We start from the raw sequence: 25704 nt of genomic DNA, 5'->3' as shown, positions 1-25704 counted from the left end.
AAAAACAAGATATAGAATTATATAAAGAATATCAAAAAATTGTTTATTCTGATGTTTCTCTCAATGACAACTATAATCCAGTTAATGTTAATTTGCTTTAAAGCAAGACGATTAAATTAAATTGTTGGTTGAAAGGCTTCTAAAGGATAAGTTACGTGTCTATGCTCTCCTTGTTACACAATTTTCAGAAAAGAAGTCATAAAAAGCACTGTCAATAAAAACCACAGCAATGGATAGTATAAGGTAATCATATAGATTTTTATTTTGTTGAGCAGCAAAAGTTCGGATGATGAATTAACACAAATAAATATAAACTAGTTTTATTTTATAGGTTTGGGATTTCACCTGCTGCAACTGCAGCAATTGCTACAAGTTATCTGCAAGATTTAATTGAAGCAGGATTTCTCACCCCTGAATACTCTTACCTTGCTTGTGATCCTTCTAAGTTGATGAGTGCGATAAAAAAAGTCATGATAGTAGCAAATAATAATGACAATTTCAATCTTCCAAAAGCAGATAATATTGGCATTTACTTTGATGGAAGAAAAGATTCAACGAGAGCGATGATAAATGATTCAAATGGACAGCTACATCCTATTATTATCAAAGAGCAACACATTACTTTGACTATAGAACCTGGTGGTTGATTTCTTGGTCATTTTACTCCAAATGCACATACTCATTCAGATAAGGCACCTAAAAAAGTTGCTGAAGATGTTTATAATTTGCTGCAACAATATAACTTAACTGAATCATGTTTAGTACTTGGAGCTGATAGTACTTCAATAAACACCGGCCGGAAAGGTGGTGCTATAACACATCTTGAAAAGCTGTTAGGTCACAAATGCCTCTGGGCCATATGCATGCTTCATTTAAATGAGTTATTTTTTCGTCACCTAATAGAAAGAATTGATGGACTAACATCATGTAGTATATGCTTTGTAGGTCCTGTGGGAAAATGTCTTGATGATGTTAATAAAATGGAGTACAATCCTCAATTTAAAGCTCTTTCAGAGGGAGAGAGCTTTGTTGACACTCCAAAAACAACACTAAAAAAGATGTCAACAGATCAAAAACAAACCTACAAGTTATGTAAAGCAGTTAAGATCAGTGTATTGGCACCTAATCTTAGAGAAATTCAGTGTGGCCCCCTAATTCATGCCAGATGGCTCACTACTGGCATGAGAATAGTCTTTATGTGGACAAGGAAGCATGACTTAACTGATCAGAATTTGAAAAATCTTAAGTTACTTGTCTTATTTTGTTTACATTTTTAATTTAAACTTTTTTTTGACATTAAAGTTAAAGACAGACTTGAAGATGCTTCCAATCACATTCTGTCTCAATTGAGAATTCTTAAAAATCAACCTGTTATAGTAAGAAAAATTGTAACTACCTACATCCAGTTAGGCGCTTGGTATGCGAACCATGAAAGTTATTTATTCTCTTTATTATCTAGTAATAATGCAGAAGACAGCAACTTTGCAGTTTACCGAATTTTAGAACAAAGGGGTTATGATATCGTTGGAGACATGCGAATCAGATCAAGAAAAACACCTAAACTGAACTTTGAAGCAACTACTCTTCAAGAGCTAGTCAAATGGGAAAATGGTGTAGTACAAGAACCTACTTTTACTTGTTCGCTCACTAAAGATAAGTTGGTATTGCTAAGGTTGACACCTCTAATGACTCCTTCTGTTAAAATTCATACTCAAAGTACCGAGCGTGCTGTAAAACAAGTGACAGTAGCATCCATGTCAGTGGTTGGACCAGATGCAAGAGATGGATATATTAGAGCTAGAGCTCAACATAGAGAGTTGCTACCTGTTTTTAAAACAAAGAAAAAAATTATAATAAAATTTCAATGTCAATAGATTTGAAAGATATCTTATTTTATTTATTGTTTTTTTAATAGTGTTATAATAGTCTTATCAAAATATTATTTGGGTAAGATGGGATAAACCTCCTGTTTTTTAGGGAAACCGCATCACTGGCACCACCTTTATTTCTAATGAAACAAAAAAAAACAACTGTTATAAGCAAATTTGTTCATCTTTAAAACCTAATTGAAAATTGAAGACCCTTTCCCCTGAAATGTCCAGAATCTGCATTGCTGGTAGGATTCATGCAAGATAATGACTTTGAAACAAGTATCAAAAAAAATTGTAACTGGTCTAAAAACATTTGCATTTAGTATTTCATCGCAATGAAAAAAAAGGATATGTAAAACATAATAAAGGACAACTGTGATAAATAAGATTTTACTAAATTTTGCAATTTCTAAAAGTGCAAATTTGGGTATCAAAACTTTTTCCGATCAAAAATATTTTTAAGTAAACCCTATTTAAAATTTGATTTTACATAAGAATACACCTTTTCTTAAGCTTTTAGAAGAAAAAAAAATTCTCGCTGTACCCTAATGTATATTACAGAAGAACTGGATGAAGTATTACAAAACTCAGTTAAAATTGAACTAATCGGCTCAAGAGGATGGAGGAAGCAAGAGGTAAAGGTAGTATCACAATTAGTGAAGTAAAACCCAATGAACTTGAGGCTTCTTTTCATTCATCTGGAACTGATTCGGAACCGGAGTTTAGCTTAGATTTTTCAGATGATGAAAATTTACCTAACAGATTTAGTCATTCTACTAAATCTAAGATAATAAATATTAGTTATATATTAATATGATATTAATATTTTTCTTTTTTCCGACTTATTTCAAACGCCCTTAATCGCGTTACAATTTTAAAAAAAAATATTTTTTAAATGAATTCATTTAAAAGTCGAACTCACTCGTTAATTTTTTAATGAAGATATTTTGTTTATTTTAGTCAAGTTCAAATAAATGCTTTTATTTGCACTTGCGCTTAAAACAGTTTATCCATCAAAAAATAACATTCTAAAGAGAAGTATATATGCAAAGGGTTTTTTAATTTTAAAAATTAACAAGATCTTAAACTGATAGCTATGCATCCTTGCTATTTTGGCTTTTATGGTTTAGTTTTTTTTGTAAGAATATCAATTTTTTTTTGTTATACATACCCACCCTTCCATACACACACACACACACACACACACATACACACACACACACACACACACACACACACACACACACACACACACAAATATTGTAAAATTTAGTACACATTAAAATATAATTTTAAAACTATTGCTTAAATCTTAGAAACAGTGTTACTTCTTTACTTCTTACTATTTGTATTTATATACAATGAAAGTTGGTCAAAGAAAAGAAGTTTATTTTTACGCGATAAAGATTTTTAATTCTGTTTTTTAAGTTGAAATGAATTTTGATGCGTATTTAAATATATAAAATCAAATAATTTTTAAAAAAAGTTTTTTAAGAAACTTATTTTAATTGGAAAAAAAAAATTTCATTCTACCTTTATATTTGGGGAAAATAAAATATACATACTGATGGGTAATTAAATATGCATATGGATGAGTAACTAAAAATGCATATTGATGGCTTAATCAAAAAATGCTACCAATTATAACAATTAATTAGTGCCGCAATTTTCGGCGCGATAAAACTTGGTGCCTTATATACATCGCCTTGGCATGCATGTTTGAAAAAGCCTTACCTTGCATTTTGAACTTTTTGATTGATGCCATTTACTATTTTGATTTGCTAAATTTTTGCTCAAAACATTACGGCACTTTTTACACTAGACTTGGTTTGCTGCTGTTGTTGTTGTTTGAGTCGCTAATGTTGATTGATTTATCTGCAGCTCATCATCAAAATCAAACTTATGTAATTTCCTCTGCTGCTTTCTTGCTATTAGCAAGTCTCATCTTGGCATGTCTACATTTTTTTTTGTGTGGCAACGAGTTGGATGCTGCAAAGTTACGTCAAGCAATTGGGCCAATTGCAAGTGTTTATTAACTTCTTCCTGATTTTTCTTTTGAATTGCCAAAGAATTTATAAAGATTGATTGACCAGTTTAAACAGAATAGTTGGAGTATTTCATTCAAATCCATAGTTCACCATTTCCGTTTATATCTCATAACTTTTTACCAATAGTAACAAATTTAATTTTGAAATAAGATTCTTGACCGATGCAAAAAGTTATACAAGTATACTTTAAAGTTCAATGCTTAAACAAGTATACGTTAAAGTTCAAAATTTTCGATTTATTGCTTTATGCCCATTTTTCAACAACAACAACAACAAAAAATTATTACGCAACCAAAAATTTGACCATTCATATAAAAATGTTATTTACTTTTTATTAAATTTTTATATAATGTTATTCAAAAAAGATTCTCCACAATATGATCAAAAAATATTAGCAAATTCAATAAATAAATAGGAGCAAAATAATAAATATTGTTATAACTATTTCATTCTATCCTCTATTTCATTCTACCTTTTATTTCTTTGATCAGCTTTTACTCTGTATGTTTTTATACTTCTTTTTTTTTTAATCAAGAAACTTAACATTTCAATCTCTCTTTGGACTTTTACATTTTTTGTATTTACATGTCATTGTTTAAGCTCGACAAATTTTTTTTTCAAAAAATTTAGATAGTTGTCATTTTATATTTTTTATATCTTTTACATGTAATGCTCTTGTAAAATGCATTTTAAATGGGGTTGGTTAATAAGACAAAATGGCGCTTACTATTGCAACTATTGATGCATTTGCATATATATGTACATTATAAATATTTTTTTACAGCAAAACATATATTAGAAAAAAAAAAAAAAGTACAATGATAGGAATAATACTGCCGATAGGTATTCCATGTTGCATATAATTTTAGGTAATCAATCTTTTCATCAGTTTAAGTTGGAACTAATATGTACTTTTGAAAAGAATAGGATAAATTAAACTAAATCTTTACCAGGTACTCATTTTTATGCATAAATTATAAATAAAAAACGGTAATTGTACACTTTTATGAAGAAATTCCATAAAATAAAGTAAAGGAGGTACAGCACATTCTTTATAACTTGAAATTTATCTGGAAAAATAGAAGTTTCAATTAAAGAGATTTTTGGAGTATATAAAGTTGATTTCTAACTGTAACCAGTTGGAAAGAAAATTACTCCAACAATTTAAGTTAAAACAGCACAAAAATTTCCTAATGATGATGAATTGAGTTTTAATTTGATAATAAAGTTCTTTTTTCTATAAATGAACTGTCAGGTTTTTTTTCTTAAGTATATATATATATATATATATATATATATATATATATATACATATATATATATATATATATATATATATATATATATATATATATATATATATATATATATATATATATATATATATATATATATATATATATATATATATATATATATATATATATATATATATATATATCAGTGGCGTAACTATAAATTTGGGGCTCTCCCCGCCAAAAAAGAAAAGGGGCCCTCCCACTTTAAATTTTTTCAAAATATATTTACAAATGAAATTTTCAATATTTGCTTTTTATATTGAGTTAATATAACACGATTAAGTATATAAAAAATATTTATTTTATAAATTTGAGAAATTATCTAGAATCTTTTCACAAAATAATTATAAAAAAGAACGAACATCCTTAATAGCAAAAACTAACTTTACCTCACTTATGCCTATGGGAGAATTTTTATTTTCATAATAACTATACTATCTCTACTAAAAAAAAAGCAAGCTTGAAGCACTCTATCGAAAACAAAAACATGCCTTAAGAATAATAAATTTTAAAAATAAAAACGAACATGCAAAACCACTGTTCGAAATTATGAACATCTTTACGTTATACGAGATAAACGTTTATAAAATTTTATGTCTCATGTGCAAAAGTAAATTTCAACAATGCCCCTCAATTTTTAATGATCTTTATGAAATAAAACCTAACATTAAGTATACTTTACGCACAACAGGCTTAATTGAACCATTGTGCAAAACTAAACAAGAACAATTTAAAATTAGGTATCGTGCTCCGCATATCTGGAATAAAATCTTAGCAAAATATAGTAATTTACAAGATTTAAACAATATAAATTGCTTTCAAAAACTAATAAAAAAGAGTATTTCAAAGTATAAAAATCTTATTAATGATTTCTTTTAAACTGCTTTGTTTTGTTTTTGTTTCTTTGACTGTTTGTTTTATTTGTTCTTGTCTTTTTACATTGAATGTTTTTGGTGTTAACACTATTTACCTTAGTTAATTAAGTTTTGCTTTTAACAATATTATAGGAATTTAATATTGTAAAAACATAACTAGTACAACGGTTCTTGATGATAAGACTTAATGGTCTTCTGCAAGTTTCCCGCGTTTATATATATTTTTGTATAACTATCTCTTATTATTTTGTCTTTGATTTTTTTTTATATTTATAACTGGATTATTTTTGAAAGAATAAGAGTATCTTGTATTATATTACGGAATTTAATTGTAACAAAAATGGAAAATTTAAAAAAAAAAAAAAAAATCTTAAGACAGTAATTCTTAGAATGCTATCAAGAATAGAAAAAAAAATTGAAGAATATTCTAAGAAACTTTGTATTTGTTGAACAACTTTAAATATAAACTTTTCTTGCCTTCTTATTCGCAAATTCCGCAATTACTTTATCTAATTCTAATGTTTGTTCTTTTTCGTTCTCTATTGCCAAAATTGCACAATGTTTGAGACGCTCCTGAGACATGCTATTTCTTAAATATGATTTGATAATCTTTAATTTGCTGAAAGATCTTTCAGCACTTGCAACCAAAGCCTATCCACTTCGCGAAACTCCTGTTAATTGATCGAAATTACATTCTGGGATGTCCTGCCGGACCTCTTCCGCAACTAACACAAATAGTTTTTTTTTTTGTTAATCAACTTTGTTGCTAATCTCAATTTTGTATTAAAGATTTTGTATTAAATATCAATTTCGTAACATTAAGATTCATCAATTTTGTTAAGATTACCATTAGAATGTTTCAATAAGAATAAAATAATGGGGAAAAAACATTTTGTAGACCATAAAGTTAGTGTAATTTTTTTAGAACATAAAATTATTTTATTAAAAATAAAAGTTATTAACATTATACATTAACAAAAGTTATTAATATTATACATTATAACATAAATAAGTCTCATTTCAAAGAATTATATTGAAAAAATAATATCATAATATATCATAGGGCTATATGTACAATATTTTTGAAATTGCAATTTGACTTATGGGGTGGGTTTTTGTTCTTGTTTAAAAGTTTTATGAAATTAAAAATTCTTGTAATAACAAAAAACATAATTTTTTTAAAAAGTTATTTGCACATCTTAATACAAAAAAAAAAAAAATTAAAAAAATAGTATCATAATATATTAATTATTAAGAATACGTGCAACTTTTTTTGCATTTGACTTATTGCGTGGGTTTATGTCTCTGTTTAAAAATTTTATGAAATAAAAAATTCTTGTAATAACAAAAAAGAGAACAATGTTTTTTTTCAAATAAAGCGCATGTTCTTTATGTTGATTGTGCAAAAACTGAAAATGACTTTTTTTATTAATTTTATTGATGAGAATCATGGCCAGTCCATCTCTTTCAAGATATTTATCAATAAATTTCATAAAAGTTGTTTCCATTTCACAAACTAGTGACATAAAAGCTGATGGATTGTCAGCTGAACTAAGAAAGAGTACATCTGCACACCTATGACATAACTTAACCTTTTGAATAAGCCATCCAGCTATATGTAAAAGGGCTTGATCCTTTGGTTGCATTAAAATTTTTCCAGTAAACATATAAAATGATCCTGGATGAAAATAAGATATTCCTTTAGGTATGTTATTTTCTGTTTCATAAATTCCACAATTAGTGGTTGTTTGAGTACAACACTTCATAAAATCATTTAGATTGAAAGACTGAGAAATACTTGCTCCTTTTAAAGTTAGAGCACAACGAGCTGGTTTATCTGCATATAGTTTATATGAATTCAATATATCGAATAAAGTATCCATGCGTTCAACAAATCTTGCTGTTAGTAATACACTTAAAGGAAGTAAGTTTGTATTAGAGCAGCAATATAATGCAGAAGCAACTTGATAACTAAAAATTTGAGTGGCAAGTTTGACCTTCATAGATAAAAGAGGACCAGGATCTAAGTGTCTATCTGTTAGTTTTGGCACTAGACGTACAGAGTTTATTTTGTCTAAATTATACAGAGACTGGATGTGTTGCCAAGAAACAATTTCACCATTAATGTCAATGTTATGTCTTCGTAAATTATTTCTGATACTTTTTACTAAATGCGGAGGATCAAAAATAACATGAATATTTTTATCATTGGAAGGATTAGGAAAATATGGTAAATTTTTGGAAAACCCAAGCAAACGTAAGGCAGCTATATTAGTAGATCCTTGATCACAAACTACTCATCTAATGTGTAAACCAGTTTCTTGAACCTTAGAAATGGTTTCACATAGTAAAGAAGCCAAGTCAGCTGTTGATACTGTTGAATTATTATAAAAATAAGCTATTGGTTGTTTCCATTTATTTGCCAAGCCTCTAACCATAATTACAAGAGTCTGATTTAAAAGTTTTCCATTTTTCATACCATAAACCCTGTCAGAATTTCTATCATACTCTAAATGCTGCTTTAATGACATTTCATCCATAACAAGACTGACATTACGATCATGTGGATTCATTGCATAGGCACGTAACTTTAATAAAGAAAACAATCGAGTAGAAAACCCTTCTTGAAGATCTGAAAAAACGCGGGACAAAAATAATAATAAACAGGTTTGACTTGGTAAACAGAATATTGTTCGCAAGACATTAAAAGTTTGAGGACTATGAAACAGTATGAGCAGTATGTCAGCTAAATCTTTTAATGTAGTTGCTTCTGTGATGTCATTTTTAATAAAAGTGATTGCATTAATTAATTGGTTTGGAAAATGTTTTGTCAAATCGTCTGGGTAACTATGTTGCAATAATTTAGCTGATTTAATTAGATCATCTTCAGACAATTTTATTAAATTTTGAGGTTGCAAAAAATTAAAAAGATTTGAAAGTTTTTCCATTCCAGTAAATTTATCACTTATTTGCAAGTTAACAATATCTATGGTCCTATAAAAAACATTAATTTGAAATCTTTTTTCAGCGCATTCGTTTAAATCACTCCCACTTAAATCATCAAAATGTCTCGCATATTTGGATTGCCTCTTAACCTTAAATGATGGTTTTATTTTCCACTTACTGCAAATAGTAACAGCCTCTAATTTAAATAAATCGTAATTTGATCTAAAATCTTTAACTTAAATTTCAGTGTACCAAATAACGTGGCCGCTTCTATGTACTTTTATGTAGATCTATGTACTTTTTTTGTAAGTTTTTTGAAGCATAACTTACATTCGTTTATATGTGATACATAATGACGAAAATAAAAACAAATTTAAAGTTTGATATTTTGTCCCATAATTTTAGAGCTTCAGTTTGTTTTACTCTTTTCGAATATTTTAAAGAAATTTCAGTTAAAGTTTCAACTATATCTAAAAAGCGTAACTTTATAGCTAATAAAGAATTAATTCTTGAAGACCATCTTGTTGGGTTTAATTTTTTTAATGTTACTTCCGACTCCCCGCTAAAATTTGATAGCAAATTCCATCTTTTAATACTGTTGCCAAAAAAGGAGTAAATTTCTTGTTAAATTATAAAAAAATTGTTTACTTCACTACAACCAGAAGCAGCATCATTTATAACCAGGTTTAAATTTTGACTCGCACAATGAACATATTGTGCAGATGGCTGAATATTATTTTTTTTTTTTTGAACTCCGTTATAAATGCCGCTCATCACATTAGCTCCGTCATATCCTTGACCACGGCACTTTTTTAAATCTATTCCTTTATTTTCAAGCAATAATAACAATTGATTGGTTAAACCTACTGCTGAATGATGTTTTTATTTTATAAAAACTCAAAAATGTTCCTTTAATCTCTAATTGACAAGGTTGAGTGTCCTGTTTGCGCATTATGTGAACGTATTGAAAAATTAAACTTAATTGTTCTTTTCTAGATACATCTTGAGTTGTGTCAACTATAATAGAAAAAAAGGCAGATTCATTTATTTCGAATAATATTGTTTTTTCTAAATTTTGGCTTAAACATTGAATCACTTTATTTTGGATAGCTGGACTAAGATATTTTATAGTGCCTTTAGGCTTATTGAGTACTTGTTTCATTGTATCGTCGTATTTTGACAGCAAATAAACATGAGACAAAAAATTGCCATTATAAATTTCATCTGCCAACACTTCACTTTGACCTCTAAATGCAAGTGAGTTTTTTTGTTAACATTAAACTGATGTTAAATAATCTTTCCAATACCATCTTCCAAAAATGAAGCTTTATGACGAATTAGTGTCTCTGTATCCTCATTAAGTGCCCTGTTTTGTTTCCAATGATCGTATACTTGACATGCTTTAAAATGTTTTAGGGTATTAGCATGACTTTTTCTTTTTTTACTTAGCCCTTTCCAGCCACGAACTCCCGTACGCCATTGGTTGTTTTTATCATTTGAAAATAACCAACATGGTTCACAATATGCTGAGTCCAGAATTTTGGAATAACAGAGCCAAAATCGCTGTGTTCGACCAAATTTATATGCACAATAATAATAATTTGTGGAAAAATGTCTAAAATTTTGTGACGGATATTTTTTAAATGGCCCTTGTGGTTTGCATCTTTCAGAGAAAATAATAAATCTTTTTGTGCTATCATCAAGAAATTTTCCTTTTAAAATATCCCATATCTGTTGGTAATGTATTTAATTCCTGAAATATATTCGGTTCTGGATCTGTTTCTTCAACTTGCATTGCAGTGGTAAGATTGTTAGGATTTGCGAAAATATATGCATTACTTTTATAACGAGATTCATTATGATCTTTCGAAATTTCCTTGTGTTCTAAGTTAATTGAAACAGATAACATTTCTTCTTGTTGGGTTGCCTGTAGAAGTACTAGTAACAACATTGATACTTTTATCTGCAACTTCTTCACTAGAATTCTGTTCTACTGATGAAAAAAATAAGGATATCTTTTTATAGTTTTTACGTAATCTATCATCAGCTTCTTTTTTTAATTTCCTTTTTCTGGCTCCACTCATTAAGTTATTTTTGAGTCCATGCTATTGTAAGAAAAATATTTTATTAGAACAATTATATGTATTAACCCTTTAGATATAAATATACGTGGCTAAATATTTTTGAATAAATAATAAACTTAATTTGTATTTATTCTGTAGTTCGTAACGGGTGATGCGGAAGTTATCGGACACATCTTAATTTCATTATTTGAGCATAATAATAAAATACACTATAGAACAACAAATAAAGGCAAAGAAAAGAAGCAGGAAACTAGTTAACCAACTCTATAACACAAAATCGCTTCTAGTCATCGATGACGAAAAATACTTTTGTTTTGCAGGGGACAACATGCCTGGAAATTCTGGATACTACACAAACAACAAAAAGACATGCCCAGAAAGTGTTCGTTTTATAGGAAAAGAGAAATTTCCAAAAACATTATTAATGTGGATAGCCATATCTGACCGTGGTATGTCCGAACCATTGTTTCGCACTTTCAAGGCTGTAGCGATCAATTCATCAATCTATATTAATGAATGTTTAGAAAAACGACTTCTTCCATTTATTCACAAGTATCATGGAGACTTTAACTATTTATTTTGGCTAGATTTAGCAAGTTCTCATTATTCGAAAGATTCTCTAAATTGGATGGATCAATATGTCTATTACGTTGATAAAGAATCCAATCCCCAAATGTGTCTCAAGCACGACCAATTGAAAAATTTTTGGGGACATTTTAAAATTTTAAAAAAAATATAATAGTAGTTTGTTTTTTTATTTATAAATAAGTTATTGAGGTTTTTATTTTGTCCGATAACTTCCGCATCACCCGTTATTTTAAGTCCGCCCTTTTAAGTTTATATCAAATATGTACACATAATTTGTGTTTCTTTGTTAATTCGTACTATCCTCGTACTATAGTAAAACCTAGCGCGTGCTCAATACAAAAACATGGTTCTACCTGTATCGCGTTTATATACATTTTTTATTTAAAAATTCAAGATCTCAGTAATTAATTTATATAGGATATTTTAAATCGCTAGAATAAAATTGCAAGATTTTTTTAACAAGCAGTTAAAAAATATTACCAATATTATAAATATAACTAATTTATTACCTATTAGCTAAACATTTTGATAACTCAACTTATTATAATGAAAATTATAATTATATGACTTTTTTACTGCTTTGCATGAATGCATATAAATAGAAAAGCACTTACCTTCTAAATATAATTATATTTAATAATTTATACTTAATTTTCCACTTTAAAATCACCTGAGTTTATCGACAAATACTAAAGTACTAAATTATATCAGCGGTATTTCTATAATAGACAACGTTACTATTCGCTAATGTTTACATTCGATAGAAATTTATAATAGAATGTTACATTCAATAGAAATTCTATAATGGATTTGCTATTGAAGTTAAATTCTGAAATATAATTTCTATTGAAATTTAATTTTCCGATAAAACTTTTATTGAAACTAAATCTATTACAGAATTACTATTGAAATTAAATTCTATAAAAGAATTTCTATTGAAATTAAATTCTATGATAGAGTTCCTATTAATGAAAAATTATCTGTTTTTCAATTAAGAATACGTGAAAAATCATCGCGGGGCCCTCTAAGCTCCGGGGCCCTACCGCCTTGCGGGGCTGAGCTCCCTCTAGTTACGCCACTGATATATATATATATATATATATATATATATATATATATATATATATATATATATATATATATATATATATATATATATATATATATATATATATATATATATATATATATATATATATATATATATTATATATATATATATATATATATATATATATATATATATATATATATATATATCTATGTATATGTATATATATATATATATATATATATATATATATATATATATATTTGTGGAGAAACAAGCTGTTGAAGAAAAATAAAAATTAGATAAAGGAGTTGGGCGCTCTTTGATCTGTGGGGCAGCTTGACCTTTTAGCGCTACATCATCTATATATAATTATATCTGCGTGACGTCATAAGTTACAATCAGCATATACTTCCGGCTATTTATTTTCGTTGTTGTTTTGCCAAAAAATTGATTTTATGAAATTTAAGAAATTTCTTAAATTGATTTTATGAAATTTAAGAAATTTCAAAAAATGATTTTATGAAATTTAAGAAATTTCTTAAATTTCATAAAATCAATTTTTTGACAAAACAACAACGAAAATAAATAGATAATAAATAGTATAAATATGCTGATAGTAACTTATGACGTCACGCAGATATAATTATATATAGATGATGTAGCGCTAAAAGTTTGATTTTCACGATAAAAGGTAAATTTGATAAAAACGAGAATTATTCATATATTTTTATTACTATGTTAAACATTTGTAAAATATCAACTGCAGTCACTAGGTATTTTATCGACGTATATTTTACGGTATGATTTCGCTGTTGATTGTTATTTATCAGCGAGATACAGCCATTATTACATGATGTATACCTATAAGGGTTTATTGGTCTCTCTTACACGGGGCTGGTTGATCTGGGGATCATAGTGCCCCATACTAAAATTATGATACATGCATAATTTGTTGTATGTAATATATAAGAGAAACTATTGAAATGCATTCATTGCACAAAGAATAAATATTTCCATTTGCTAGATAAATAAAATTAGTAATAAAAAATAAAAAGGCTATTTTTTTTATTATTAATTTTATCAAGATATTGCAATAATAGTCGATTTAATTTTGTTGAATTTTTGATAAACATAAATATGTATCAGCTGCCGTTGGATTTGAAACTGTTAATACGAAAGGTCAAATATTTATATAAGATGATTGTGAACAAGAGTAATTCTTTGTCTTACGTTTTCCATGCTGTTTTCATTGAAGAAAAAGATTGGGTTATTGAGCAGTGGTGCACGCTGGGTTCGAAATCCGTGCAAGGCAGATGCTTGGTCAATTTATTCTGAGCGTCTGTAATTGTAAGTAGCTGCTAAATTTATGTCACTGTTTCTCGTTTAATTAGTTTTACGTTGTTTTTTTCGTTTTTAGTTAATTAATGCTGGTTCATTAATTGATTGAATGAATTTGTATTATTACTTATGTTCTTTTGTTATGTTATTGTCATTTTTGTGACGAATAAAGATATATGTGTATATATATATATATATATATATATATATATATATATATATATATATATATATATATATATATATATATATATATATGTATATATATATATATATATATATATATATATATATATATATATATATATATATATATATATATATATATAATTGTTGTATCAAATTCTAAAAATGTTTATGACTTTTTTCAAAATTTCAGATTTGGTGTTGACTGAAAATGGTTAGAAATAGAATTCGGAAGACAGATAGAGGAATGAAGTTGCTCGAGAGTTTGGTATCGATTGTATGACATTGAAAAGATATGTTAAAAAGCAAAGGCTCAATCCGGGTGTTACATTTAAACCGAGATTTAATACACAACAGGTCTTTACAGAAGAAGAAGAAGACTGCTTATCAAACTATTTGCTTCAAGCTTCGAAGATGAACTATTGCCTTTCAACGAAAATAACTCGCCAATTAGCATATAAAACGGCTGTTGCTAATAATAAAGTTTGTCCGGATTCATGGATTAAGAACAAAATGGCAGGCATCAATTAGTTACAGAGCTTTATGAAAAGAAAACCAGAACTATCTTAACGAGCTCCAGATGCCACCAGCTCTGCAATAGAAACAGCTTTTAATAGATTCACTGTTAGTGAATTTTTTTGGAATCTCCGGGAAGTGCGAGAACGTCATCAGTTTGGTCCACAAAGCATTAAAAATGTGGTCGAAACAGGACTAACAACCGTACAAAAGCCTGTTAAGGTTATTGCTTGTAAAGGTGTCAAACAAGTAGGCAGCATAACAGTGGCAGAAAAAGGAACTCTTGTGACAGCGTGCTGTATTGTAAATGCGATTGGCAATTCGATACCACCACTGTTTTGTTTTTCCGAGGTTGAAGTTTCAAGATTTTATGATTAAAGATGGCCCACCCGGATGCGTAGGATTCGCTAATCCATCTGGTTGAATGACATCATATATCTTTGTCGAGTGGTTGAAACAATTTATCAAACATTCACACTGTTTGAAAGATTCTCAAGTTCTTCTTGTGCTAGAAAACCACGAGAGTTATATGTCTGTGGCAGCCCTCGATTTGGTGAAAGAAAACGGTATAACTATGCTTAGTTTTCCACCACACTGCAGTCACAAGCTGCAACCGTCGGACAGATCTGTGCATGGGCCTCTGAAGAGGTATTAGAATGAGGCTTGCGGCAACTGGCTGGTCAGCAGTACCAGACCAATGAATATATATGGCTTTGTTCCAATTGTGTGTGAAGCATACGGTAAAGCCTTTACTAAATCAAACATTGAATCGGGGTTTAAAGTTGCCGGGATCGAACCATTCAATCTGGACATTTTCACAGATGACAATTATCTGCCAGCATCAGTGACCAATCGTCCAGCACCCACACCTACTGTTGAACATCCAAAAATTGTTGCAGATATTGCAGAAACTGTTATATCTAAACCCGATCAAAATCTGCAGGCAATAGCTAGTTTGGATGAGCGAGACTCTTCTGAATTAGCAGGACCATCTGTTGCAGTAATAGCAACCCCGAATATCGTAACAGCGGAATTTCTAAGAGCCTTTTCAAAGGCTTCAGCCAAAAAAAAAAATTTAAAAGTAGGCAACAAAAAACAAGAATTTTGACAGACACTCCTGTTCGAAACGAGATTTGTTTGGCAAAAGAAAAAACAAAATAAACAGAAAAAAAAAATTTTCAAAAAGTGGTTCAGAAAGATCCAGAAAGAAAACAAAACATGCTGTTACAAGACTTCAGTTTGCAGAATCCAATGATTTGAGGAATGATGCTTGAGGAAGAGACTTCGAATGATAAAAAGTAAAAAGAAAAAAAAGCTACAACTGCAACAGTTGGAGACGATGAACCAATGGAGCTTTCCGATGATTCTGATAATATTCATCGCCGACCACCGCTTGAAAGTAATGACATAGATAATGATCTTGAAATGATATCTTCTTAACAATAGTTAAATCATCAGACCTAAACATTGACTTTGATGCACTGAAAGATTTTAAGAGGGATTGAAGTATTTGAAGGATTTTGAAGTATTTGAAGGATTTTGATTGGGTTATATTTGATACAAAATAGAAAACTATTCATTATGTTGGACAAATCTGTGAAAAAGAAAGTGTGTGAATGCTCAAATATTTGAAAAGAAAAAATTTAAAATCGTATAAATTCATCTTTTTCAGTGAGCAATTGTTCCAATTTATTAGAAATGATATCGTCTGCAAGCTTCCCGATCCAATGCAGCATGGTGGCACAGCTTGTGTCGGTCGACATTTGATTTACAATTTTGATTTTTCAGTTTTTGCAAACATTTCTTAAAATTTCTGATGAAAAAACTTGTACACTAAACTTTAAGTGTGAATCTCTCAGCAGAAATTTGAAGAACTATGTTTTTAATTATGCTTTATTGCCAACTTTTTATTGATTTTGTAAAAAACTGAATGTAAGATTAATGTGCCCCATAGTGCAGATCAACGTGCCCCATTTATGGGATCCGTTGAAGGTGATGTTGTAAAGTTAAGGTCTAGCCTACTAAATATTATTTGGACCAAAATTAGCTTGTTGATTTGAATAAAGAATTAGATATTCTTTTAAAAATATTGAAAATAGTATTGTTGTGTGCAAAGGTTTTCAAGTAATCAACCATAAACCATAAAAAGATTAAGGGGCCTATCTCCCCTAAGTATTTTTTCTATTATATATATATATATATATATATATATATATATATATATATATATATATATATATATATATATATATATATATATATATATATATATATATATATATACACTATTGCATGGTTACACATACACATATATATACACTATTGCATGGTTGTTTTTAAGAGTCGTTTTTTATGAGTATGAGGCAAGTTGAAATAGTTGAGTTATTGATTTTTCTTGAAAGTTTCAGGGGTATCTATAAATTATTTCATAAGAAAAATCTGAAATTTTGATACCATGATTCAAAGCGGTTCAAAAGTTACTGCGATTTGAAGTTTCATAAAACGTTGACTTCTTTTTTTAAAGTTTTTACTGTTTCGATATAGCAATTAATGCAGTTAAAAAAGTTGTTTGAAATAAGAGGAAGTGCTGAATTTTTTATGAAAAAATATAATATCAAGGTTTATACATCAAGGAAAAAAATTGAGTTTTTAAAACATCTGCAAAATATTTTTCCCGAACCCAAGGAGCATTCAATAACGCAAATTCTGTACTTTTGAGCACTAAGTCTCTGTTTAATTTAGACTTATATTAGAATTTTATAAGTTTTTAAGAAAGAAAAACTTCTTTTTTTACTGTAATTACAGTCGAACTGATTTAAAAACAATTTTAGTCTAAAAATCATCTCTCGAAACCTCACCTGCTTTAAAAACTATAACATTTATGCTAACTTTGAGAAGTAAAAGATTGATGTGCCAACAAGCTTTTAACTTTTGCTATAGTTTTTTGAAAATGTTTTATATACCTAAATACATTCAATAAATTAAAATAATTCAATGGATGGTATAAATTGGCATCAAAATACAATAAATTATAACATTTGACAACCAATTTATATCAAATTATAAATGTTTATAATTTTAAACTGCTATTGGGCAGACGTTGAACCTAGGATGCAAACATTGATTCTTAAAAAGTAAAAGTAATAAAAAACGACCATTTTGGCCAACGGTGGCCCATCGTTTAAGTTAAAAATACCCTATGTTGTGGGTACACGAAAAAAATTTAACGAAACTTAGACTTTTACTTAAGCGTGCTGTTGGCATCCTGCATATAAAATTTACTTTATTATTTTAAAATGCTTTTATTAAGACATATTTTTATGAAGAATATAGTAATAAAAAAATAATATCAAAGATTTGAAAGAAATTTCTAATAAATAATATTAAAGATGAGAAATCAAAAAAAATGAAGTTTTGGATCTGTTCTTTTAGATGCTAAAAGTTTTTTTTTGTAAATGTATATATATATATATATATATATATATATATATATATATATATATATATATATATATATATATATATATATATATATATATATATATATATATATATTTATATATATATATTTATATATATATATATATATATATATATATATATATATATATATATTATATATATATATATATATATATATATATATATATATATATAAACGATATATAATTCTTAACTGTTTAATTTGACCCCTTTTTACGTGGATTGAAATTTTATTGTATTAAAATTATTTTACAATATATGCTAAACTTATAATGAAATCAAATAATCAATCAAGATCAACATGCTTTTCAAAGAGACAACAAATATCTAAAACTGTAGCTTCTATAATGAAATATGTATTTGAAACAGTATGGATAATAAATGGAGCTTCTATTATTAATGATGAATTGAATATTTCATCAAATTGCGACAGTAGTTCTGAAAATGTTATCCCCAATTTTTATTCTCTGTATAAGATAGAAAATGATTTAGATAGAAGGTTTTACAATGATTATACTTATGATGACTTTTTTCAACAATGTAAGTACAGCAGTGATAATGAAACAGTTAATAGTGAGTTATCCAGTTAGAACTTGTAGAGCAGCTGCGTGAGTGGTCTATTAAGTTTGGCATAACAAATGTACCATTTAAATCACTATTCAAACTATTGAATCCTTATCACCCCTTGTTGCCTCAAGATTCCAGAACACTGCTTAAAACTCCACGTAGTGTTGTAGTTAGAGAACAAGGCAATGGATCTTACAATCATTTAGGACGGCGCAGTAGTATTGAATGCTTTCTCTCCAACAACACAACAGAAGAAAGTGTGATAACATTATGTTTAAATGTTGATGGCATTCCCTATCTATAAGTACTTTAGATCAATTTTGGCTAATGCTATGTTATGTTATGCAATCTAAAAATCCAAAACCATTTGTTGCTGGTATATTCATGGGTAAAACAGAGCCAGACTCACTTTATGAATATTAAGACCTATTTTTTACAGAAGCCAAAGAATTGTTATTACAAGGTATTTTATATAACGAAGCTCTTTACACTATACAAATAGGTGCTTTCGTTTGTGACGTATCTGCAAGAGCTTTTTTAAAAAATAGGAGGCTTCACAGTGGATACTCTGCCTGTGAGATGAAGGTGAATAATGGTGCGTAAGAGTAATATTCACAGATGTGAATTGCCCATTGCGTACCAATGAAAGTTTTTCTGCAATTGATGACCAAGAGCACCATAAAGGTTCTACCCCATTACTTGAGCTTGGAATAGGCATAGTGACAAATTTTCCGATTGATTATATGCATCTAGTCTGTATAGGAGTTGTTGGTAAGGTAGTTAAACAGTGGATAGGTAAAGGTGGTCTTATGGGCCGTTATCCTGCAAAAAAAACTGCTGAAATTTTAGATAAACTAATTAGCATAGATAAATGTTTTCCAAGTGAGTTTTCTCGTAAATCGCGTGCAATTCATGAAATTAGTTATTGGAAAGCAACTGAGCATTAAGATTTCCTTCTATATACTGGTATTGCTTCATTAAATGGAATTGTTGTTGATGATGTTTATAAACATTTTTTGTTGTTGGTCTGTGGAGTAAGTATTTTAGAGAACCATCTACTATGTAAAACACAATTAGAGTACGCTTGCAGTCTCCTCAAATTGTTTGTGCAGCATGCACACATTTGTACGGAAAAGAATTTTTAGTGTATAATGTTCATAATCTTGTGTACTTAGCCTCAGAAGCACAAAGATTTGGTTCTCTTGATAGTTTTAGTGCATTTTCATTCGAAAACTTTTTGGGAAAGCTAAAATAGTTTATTAGAAAACCTAAGCAGTCAATACAGCAACTTGTAAAACGATTAGCTGAGATGACAAGTTTTTCTGTAGAACAAGATACAATTTCTGATGAGTTTGTTATGTCTGGCAAACTTGAGCAAGGTCCCATTTTATCAATACTTTTAAATTGTGCTCAATATTTAAAGTTGAAAACTAGCTGTTTTTAGTAAGTGTTTCTGAATTTTATAAAGAATGTTGTGTGTTACAAAGCAAAAATCAGTATTGCCTTGTTAAAAACATTATTGTTCAAGATAGTAAAATCTTTTTACTCTGTCATAAATTTATTTCATCAAATGATTATTTTGACTACCCCATACAATCAAGCTGTCTACACAGTTTCTGGTAAAACTGATTTAAATGATACAGCTAGAAACGTGTTAAAAAGTTTGTTTACGCACGAATTGGCACATGAATAAACTGGATTGGGAAAAATGGGAAACACAGTTTTTGTTCATTGGCATTGAGCAATGTTGTAATACAAGCAGTTCGCCCCAATTTTAGGGCAGCTAAAGCAACAATCATAAAATAAAAAATGCTATTATGAACTGGTTTTGCTATGCCAAAGATAGAAAAGGTGGCAAGGCGCAGCGTTTGAAAAGACCGCGTGCTTATCCAAATAGTGAAGATAAATTCTTTACGTAAGAATGTTTAAAAGACGTTAAAGAGACATTTAAAATACATTTAGAACGTAACTTTTAAAAACAAATGCCAGCTGGGAGTGGTTACATATAATTCAATATTTAGTTGTGGGAAGCGTAAAAACATTTTTGACGTGACGTGGTGTATGATTTCTATAAATTTACAAAATTCTTAACTAATTGAATATCATTATTCAATCAATTAAGAATATTTGCAAACTATTGAATAATAATTAATATTTTTTATAAATATGTTATGTTAAGAGATGTTAGTCCATTGTTATGTAATATAAATTTATATGAAATTTGTAAGGTGCAGAGTTTGAATTGAAGTGACAGAAGAGTTTGTTTCAGAGTCGAAATAAAATAAAACAGTTATTTTATAACATGACTGAACATAATAATGCTGATTATACAAAATGCTTTATTTTCTAAAGGTTCATGTGGGGAACATTTAAGATCAAGACGAACTGAATTATTTAAATGCGACAAGTTAACACAAGTGTTGCTAATGGTTTTATCAAAAAACATGTAACTGAATCGCAAATACATGTAGAACTAAGTAATAAGTTATATGTGCTTTTTACGTACAGAAGTATGGCAGATAATGGTATGCACCAAAGCTTATTTTCTTCAGAAAATGTTATTGAGCTCTTAGCAACAAGTGCTCCAGATATAAGCCCTGTAAAATGACATATTAGAAAAACACATATTAATGAGGCTTTAAGTTCTAAAATCACCTACCATAAAAGAAAGTTCTATGAGGCGGTAGATAACTTCAAAATAATCTATTCTGAAAAAAGTAGCGCCATAAAAAGGAGGCCAATTTTCGAAGATAATGGAAGACTCAACGCAACCTTATAAGTTATTCTAGATGATTTGATATTGGTACATGTAGCTTATCAAAATGCTCAAACATTCAGCCAGTTTGGGTGCTACTGAGTATTCTAAATCATGCCAAGGTACGTTTGACTGGTTAAACCCAAAAACCATATCAATTGCTCCAAAAAATCATATTCGAAAATTTAAGGAATCGCTGGAAATAAACAGAACTAAAGTTAAACGAGAGTTGAAAAGTGGCGAAAATATTCTTAATAGGGATGAGGGTGATAACGTAACAACAAAAGCTTGGGGGTCATTTTTTATCAGATTATCTGACATCAACATTTAATCCTATTTTGTAAATTCTCTTGCTCTTTTTAATGTTGTCCTTTTAACCGTTTGTTTTTATTATAACGATTTTCTTTGTAACAATTTTTATTTATTATACCTGATGACGCTGATCACAATAAATCAGCGAAATATCGAAAAATATATATTGAAATAAAAACAAATGTATATTTTTAAAAAAACGTTTATACGCAGCCGTATTCATTCAATTTTACATTCATTTTATTGTATAACAAGAGAATGACTAACGTCTTTCAAAGATTATATATATATATATATATTATATATATATATATATATATATATATATATATATATATATATATATATATATATATATATATATATATATGTATATATATATATGTATATATAATTATCATTTTTTTGTTACGCTAATAGGCCTCTAAAATGTAGCTTACACGGCTGAGTTACATAGTAGGCCGAGGTTTGTAATATTTAAAAATAATAAAATAAATTTAAAATGTTTAGTAATAAAATCATTTTCGAAAATTTTAAACTTATTTAAAGGCAGCTGGATTGACTCTAATTATTGTTGGCGGATTGTATATCGATGATTTTGAAGATGATATATATTTTGAGAATGAAAGTGTTATATTGATGAAGCTAATTATCAGCATTGGTGTCTTTGTCTTGCTATTATCACTACTAGGTTGTTGTATTGCAGCTTGCTATGATGAAAACGTGACAAGTTGTTTTATAGTTTGGTTATCCATTATGCTTGTTGTTAATTTTGCTATTGGTATTATGGCATTTATCAATTCAACAAAGGTATGTTATTTTTATAATTTTAACTAAAGTTTGTAAACTTACCGATTTTTTTACTTACCTTAATTTATTTTTATTATTAATTTTTTGATTAATTAGTTAGATTACTTGTAACATTTTATATATTAATACAGGGGTAGCAATATAGTACCATTTATATTTAATTCCAATTTTTTTAAAAACTTAACTGTAAGCTTAACTAACCAAAGTATTATTATTATCATTATCAAAGTATCAAACCAAATTTATCAATTTACTGAACAAATCAATCTAAAGTACAACTTTGGGTAGATTAGCATAAATGAGGTATTTGAATAGCTATTTACTTAAAATACCAGGTTGATATTTTAGGCAATAAGCTATTCAATTATATGAGTTGAGATATTTATTAAGTTAAAAGCATAATAAAGTAGTAAATAATATTTAAAACCATTATAACAACTATATTACTTTATTCTTTTAAAAGCATTTCAACAACAACAACAACAACAGCAAACAACTAGAATTAACAAGCTATTTGTTTTCCTTAAATCATTAAACAATAGTAATAATAATAATAATAATAAAAATAATAATAACAATAATATTAATAATAATAACTGATATACAAAGTTTTAAGTCAAGAAAAAACACTCATGCAATTTAAACTTACATTGGTTTGCAGTTGTTTCTTATGAAAAAAGTAAGTTTTTAGGCTTCAGCTTTAAAAGCATAGAAAAAAGCATTATCTCTCCTTAGGTTGATTGAAAAACAGGTTGAATGAGCTTTTCTCAAAAAGTTTTAAAAAAAGAATTTTCCAATTTTTTGTACCGTTTACATAGTATAATTACACAGTATAATTTTATCAGTGTAATAACTCAATACAATTTGGATAAATCTGTTCCGAAGGGACAAAGTTAGACTACATTGGTAAGGACTTAATATATTTGATCTTAATGCTATTGGTTCATTTAATTGATCTTTAGTTTTTTTGTCAACTTTTTCATTTCCATATTTGGAGTTTTTTTATATGTATTTATTTTAGAACTGTTCATTTTAGTACATTTCATTTTTTCTCAGGCTTTCAATCCTTTCATTTAATTTAGTAAAGTATTCTTTATCAGCTTCGCGTTTTTTCAAAGAGTTTTTGAATATCTCAGCTCTCCAATTCTTAAATAGCTGAGATCAGCAATAGTTTAGACTTTATTTTGAAATAAATTTTAGTTATTTACATTTAGCTTTGATATTTTTTATGTTGTATCGTATTTTGAGAACATCTTTTTTCTCATATATATTACATTTCTCACTTTATATCGAATTTTATTAATTTTGGTTAGGTTGATGGTTATACGGATAACGCTTTAAAAGGTGCAATAGATGATGTTTTTGATGATAATAATGACGCCATGGACTTTCTAAATTCGATACATGAAAAATTCAGTTGTTGCGGGTATTTAGGACCTTCTGACTTTAATAATGCTACAGATCCAATGTCAACATGTGGATATAATAATGGTCTTCCAAGTTGCCATCGAAAGAAAAATTGCCAAAAACTTCTTTTTACCGACGGATGCAAGTTAAAGTTTTCAAATTCTATTAAACAGCGAGTGCTTGTTGCTGGGGGAGTTGCATTTAGTCTTTTTCTTTTGCAGGTAGTTTTTTGTTTTGTCATTTAAAAACTATGCCTATAAAGGTTGTACTTAATTAACACAAACTTAATTAAAAACAAGTAGAATAAACCAAAAAGGTTCGGTACTAGTGTATTTTTTATAACAGTACTGAACATTTTTGTTCAGTACTATTTATAATAGCTTTTTAATGAACGGCAAAACAAGGCGATAGCTTTGCAACAATTAACTTAAAAGCAAAAGTTAATATTGATTTTAATGGAAGTCTAGTAACTAGTACTTTATTATTTAGCATTGGATTTTTATAGCAACTTTCTTAAACTGATCATCTTATATTGAAATTAACGCAAAAGGCGTTTTTTATTTTAATTATATTTTTAATGAAATAACTTTTTATAGTTAAATCTTTCAAGTTAATTCCAAAAATGACTCACTTGAGGTTGCTATGTTAGCCACAAGTATCAATATTTAAAGTACGGATTCCTAAATACGATTTTATTAGTCTTTATCAGGTAGTATCAATGTAAATTTACAATCATTTTAATAAATACTAGGCAGCCAAACTATTTGTGATATAAACACTTCCTTTTTGATGTGAAAAAAATTTGATTCACTATTCTGAAATAATCATTAACTTATGATAGTTATGAGAAAATCTTGTCTTTAATAAAAGTATTTATATTACTTGTCTTTCTGTTGAAAGCAAAAAGGTTACCTTCATAAAATTTCTATAATAGATATTCTACTATAAATAGTTAATTATCCCGACCATGTAATCTGTATAGTACTTTTCCTATATTTGCTAAAAAATGTTATTAATGTTTGAAGTCTTTTTTTTCTCTGGCTGGGTCTATAAAATTAGTTTATTACCATTTGATGAAAAATATTTTGTTTGCAAATTTTGATACTTATATTTTATTTTCAAATATTTTTGTATATAAAATATTGGTGTTTTAATAAGGTATTAATAAGGTAAACTTTATTGATAAGTAAGTAATAAGGTAAATTAAAACGACCTCGTATTTAAACTTCCGAAAATTTTTCGTAGCTATATATACCTCAATTTCATCTATCAGTTACATAGATTTATGTAAACATTGTGAAGTTTTAACTCAGAATGTATCAAATTTTGAGCATTTTAATGTTAAAACTGTAACCATTATTTATTTGTTCTTTTTTCATAAACGTGATCTTCAAGGTTCATTGAACTTGCTTGAGAATTCATAAACCATAGTATTTTAAAAATTACTGCAATTATAACGAAAAAAATATTTTTAATATCATTTTTTTAATGAATACAGTCAAATAAAAATAAGAACAGTAAAAAAGTATATTATTTTACGCAAAACATTTCCCCAAAAATATTAAA

At 28.0% G+C, this 25704-nt stretch overlaps 1 protein-coding gene across 1 annotated transcript in view; it reads left to right on the top strand.

Annotated features, from left to right (window-relative positions):
- Positions 1-2880: 2880 nt before the first annotated feature.
- The window catches only part of LOC136086762 (23 kDa integral membrane protein-like), a 49027-nt gene continuing 26203 nt past the window's right edge, over positions 2881-25704 (top strand). Inside the window, exons 1-3 of the mRNA XM_065809225.1 lie at positions 2881-3009; positions 22471-22731; positions 24045-24359. Coding sequence (XP_065665297.1) covers positions 2968-3009; positions 22471-22731; positions 24045-24359 — 618 coding nt within the window. The 5' untranslated portion in view covers positions 2881-2967. The remainder of the gene's footprint in view (positions 3010-22470; positions 22732-24044; positions 24360-25704) is intronic.

This window comes from Hydra vulgaris, chromosome 11 (assembly GCF_038396675.1).
Source record: "Hydra vulgaris chromosome 11, alternate assembly HydraT2T_AEP".
NCBI lineage: Eukaryota > Metazoa > Cnidaria > Hydrozoa > Anthoathecata > Hydridae > Hydra > Hydra vulgaris.
This window is presented reverse-complemented; position numbering and strand designations above follow the sequence as displayed.